The sequence below is a fragment of the Triticum dicoccoides genome, chromosome 2A (assembly GCF_002162155.2).
Source record: "Triticum dicoccoides isolate Atlit2015 ecotype Zavitan chromosome 2A, WEW_v2.0, whole genome shotgun sequence".
In the NCBI taxonomy this organism is placed as follows: Eukaryota; Viridiplantae; Streptophyta; class Magnoliopsida; order Poales; family Poaceae; genus Triticum; species Triticum dicoccoides.
The window spans coordinates 181,937,981-181,940,022 of NC_041382.1; the positions used below are offsets into that span (position 1 = coordinate 181,937,981).

The 2,042-nt window shown below is 45.7% G+C and overlaps 1 protein-coding gene across 1 annotated transcript in view; it reads right to left on the bottom strand.

Moving 5' to 3' along the window:
* Positions 1-636: 636 nt before the first annotated feature.
* Positions 637-2,042, bottom strand: part of LOC119357770 (protein NEN4-like) — a 1,994-nt gene continuing 588 nt past the window's right edge. The window contains exons 2-3 of the mRNA XM_037624608.1: positions 1,905-2,012; positions 637-654 (exon numbers count right to left, since the gene is read on the bottom strand). Of these exons, the coding sequence (XP_037480505.1) occupies positions 637-654; positions 1,905-2,012 (126 nt within the window). The remainder of the gene's footprint in view (positions 655-1,904; positions 2,013-2,042) is intronic.

A 2,042-nucleotide genomic window follows, 5' to 3' on the forward strand; every position in this document is an offset into this window, starting at 1 on the left:
GTTCAGTTGTGGGGACATCTTAGCTAGATGTGTGGTGGCGACAACCACGGAGGAGGCGGCAATGGTGGCATCGCCGGTGACGATGCTAGTGCATGAGGCCCATGCTACGATGGCTTTTGGTCCACCATGTGTTGGTGGTTTTTGGAATGACTTGTTCATTTGGTGCCTTTTGGCACCTATGGTTTATGTTTAATGGATTGGATGAGCTTTATTTATCCCCTAGTTCAATTATGATGTGATGCATTTGAAATGTTTATGTTTTCTTTCAAATGTAATGGTTTTGTTTTAATTGTTTGACCAAAGGTTTGGAAGAGTTGGAAAAGCAATAGGGGATTAAATACGGGGGATCTGCTAGCTGTGAAAAGGTTCAATCCCTCAAAAAAATTGACTTTTGAGGATAAGGAGAAGGTTTACCGGATTAAGTTTAGGAGATCTATTAGAGATGCTCTTAGTGTGCTACCATCTTTCACTGTTCCCTTCCCCCAAGATTTCATCTCATAGCTTTAGAGAGTGATGTTGATTTGCACGCCAGGTCCCGCCACCCATCAGTTATGTTGATGGGATGTGGAGGCGAGAATTTTAGCATCAATACTCCTTTGCAATTTGCATGCATGCGAATATGGTAAAAAATAGATGTCATTGGTTGTTTTGATACTGGGAAATTTAAAATGTATAACAGCAAAAAATGTAATAAATCCCAAACCTCATATCTTATTTACGATCTATCTTCACAATTGGATTTGTCTCGACGAGAGCTTTGATATTGGACACCATATGTGTATGCTTCCGTAGAAAAATCAGTTTAAAAGTTGAGCACCAAGTGATTTATAGAGTTATCACCATACAGGTACCAGAGTTGCCACGTGATAACTTTGGTAACAAAAAGTTGGGTGACGATTTCATGAACCCTGGGAATCAGGTATCGAAGTGCTTGTCAATACGAATGTAAATTGTCAATGAGAATCCGAATCCGAGCTTTGTAATATTCTTACACCAAACTGCTCCCTTCATTTATATGCACTCTAATATTAGTATTTTCTCAAGTCAAAATTTGTTAATTGACCAAGTTTATAGAATAACTGAATTTATCATCTAATGTATTTTCACATCCTATATTTGTTATTTTAAATATTCATATTTTCATGTAAACGTGGCCAAATTTTATAAACTTTTTTTTTGAAAAGCTTCATAATTTTTTTGATTCAACGAAAATTTAATAAATGAATGACATGAGTGAGTTCCTTCATACCCGAAGAAACTCACTCATGTCATTCATTTTTTTCTCTTTCCCTGTGTGGTCTTAGTAATTTTAGGTTTTCCCTTTATGTACAGCTAGTTTTTTTTATCATTGTTTTAGATGAGCTCTTTTATCAGTTGGTTGTATGGAATTTATCATGCGGATGGAAATCGGTGGAAGGAAAGTCACACGCACGCGCTAAGAGCATCTCCACCCGTCTCCCTAGGAAGGCCCCCAAGAGCACTTTTCTAGCGTTGGCGGTCAAAAAAGTTTCCACTCGCGCCCCCCAGGAGCACAAATATCGCCGGATTTGGCCAAAACTACGGCCGACGCTCTCATCCCATTCCCAGGATCTCGGGGGGCAGCTGGGGGAGGAGAGAGACTACTTTAGTTGCTTTGGGCCCATTGTCAGCCTCCCACTCCCTCTCTCTCATCGCTTTTCCTTCGGGCCCACCCACGTGATCTCTTTTCTCTTTCTCTCCCCCACCAACTCCCGCCCGCACAGAACGCCTCGCCGACGACGTCCAGTTGCGCCGGACCCGCCGAGCTTGCCGCCCCGCATCCTCCTCGCGCTTGGCCCTCGCTGTCGCCGCCGCTGTCCCCGCGCGGGCGCGGGGGGCCGCCGCCGCCGTGGAAAAAATTCTATTCCTTCGTGGTGTCCCAGTACCTCAAGACTCACGCGCGCGCCGTCCAGGCACCGGAGCCCCCGCGCCCGCCGCGCGCCGATCCCGAAGTGCTCCGCCAGGGCCGCCGCTGCCGCCTCCTCGTCCTCCACCTGGCCGTCGTCCCCGGCGGCAGCCGGCCC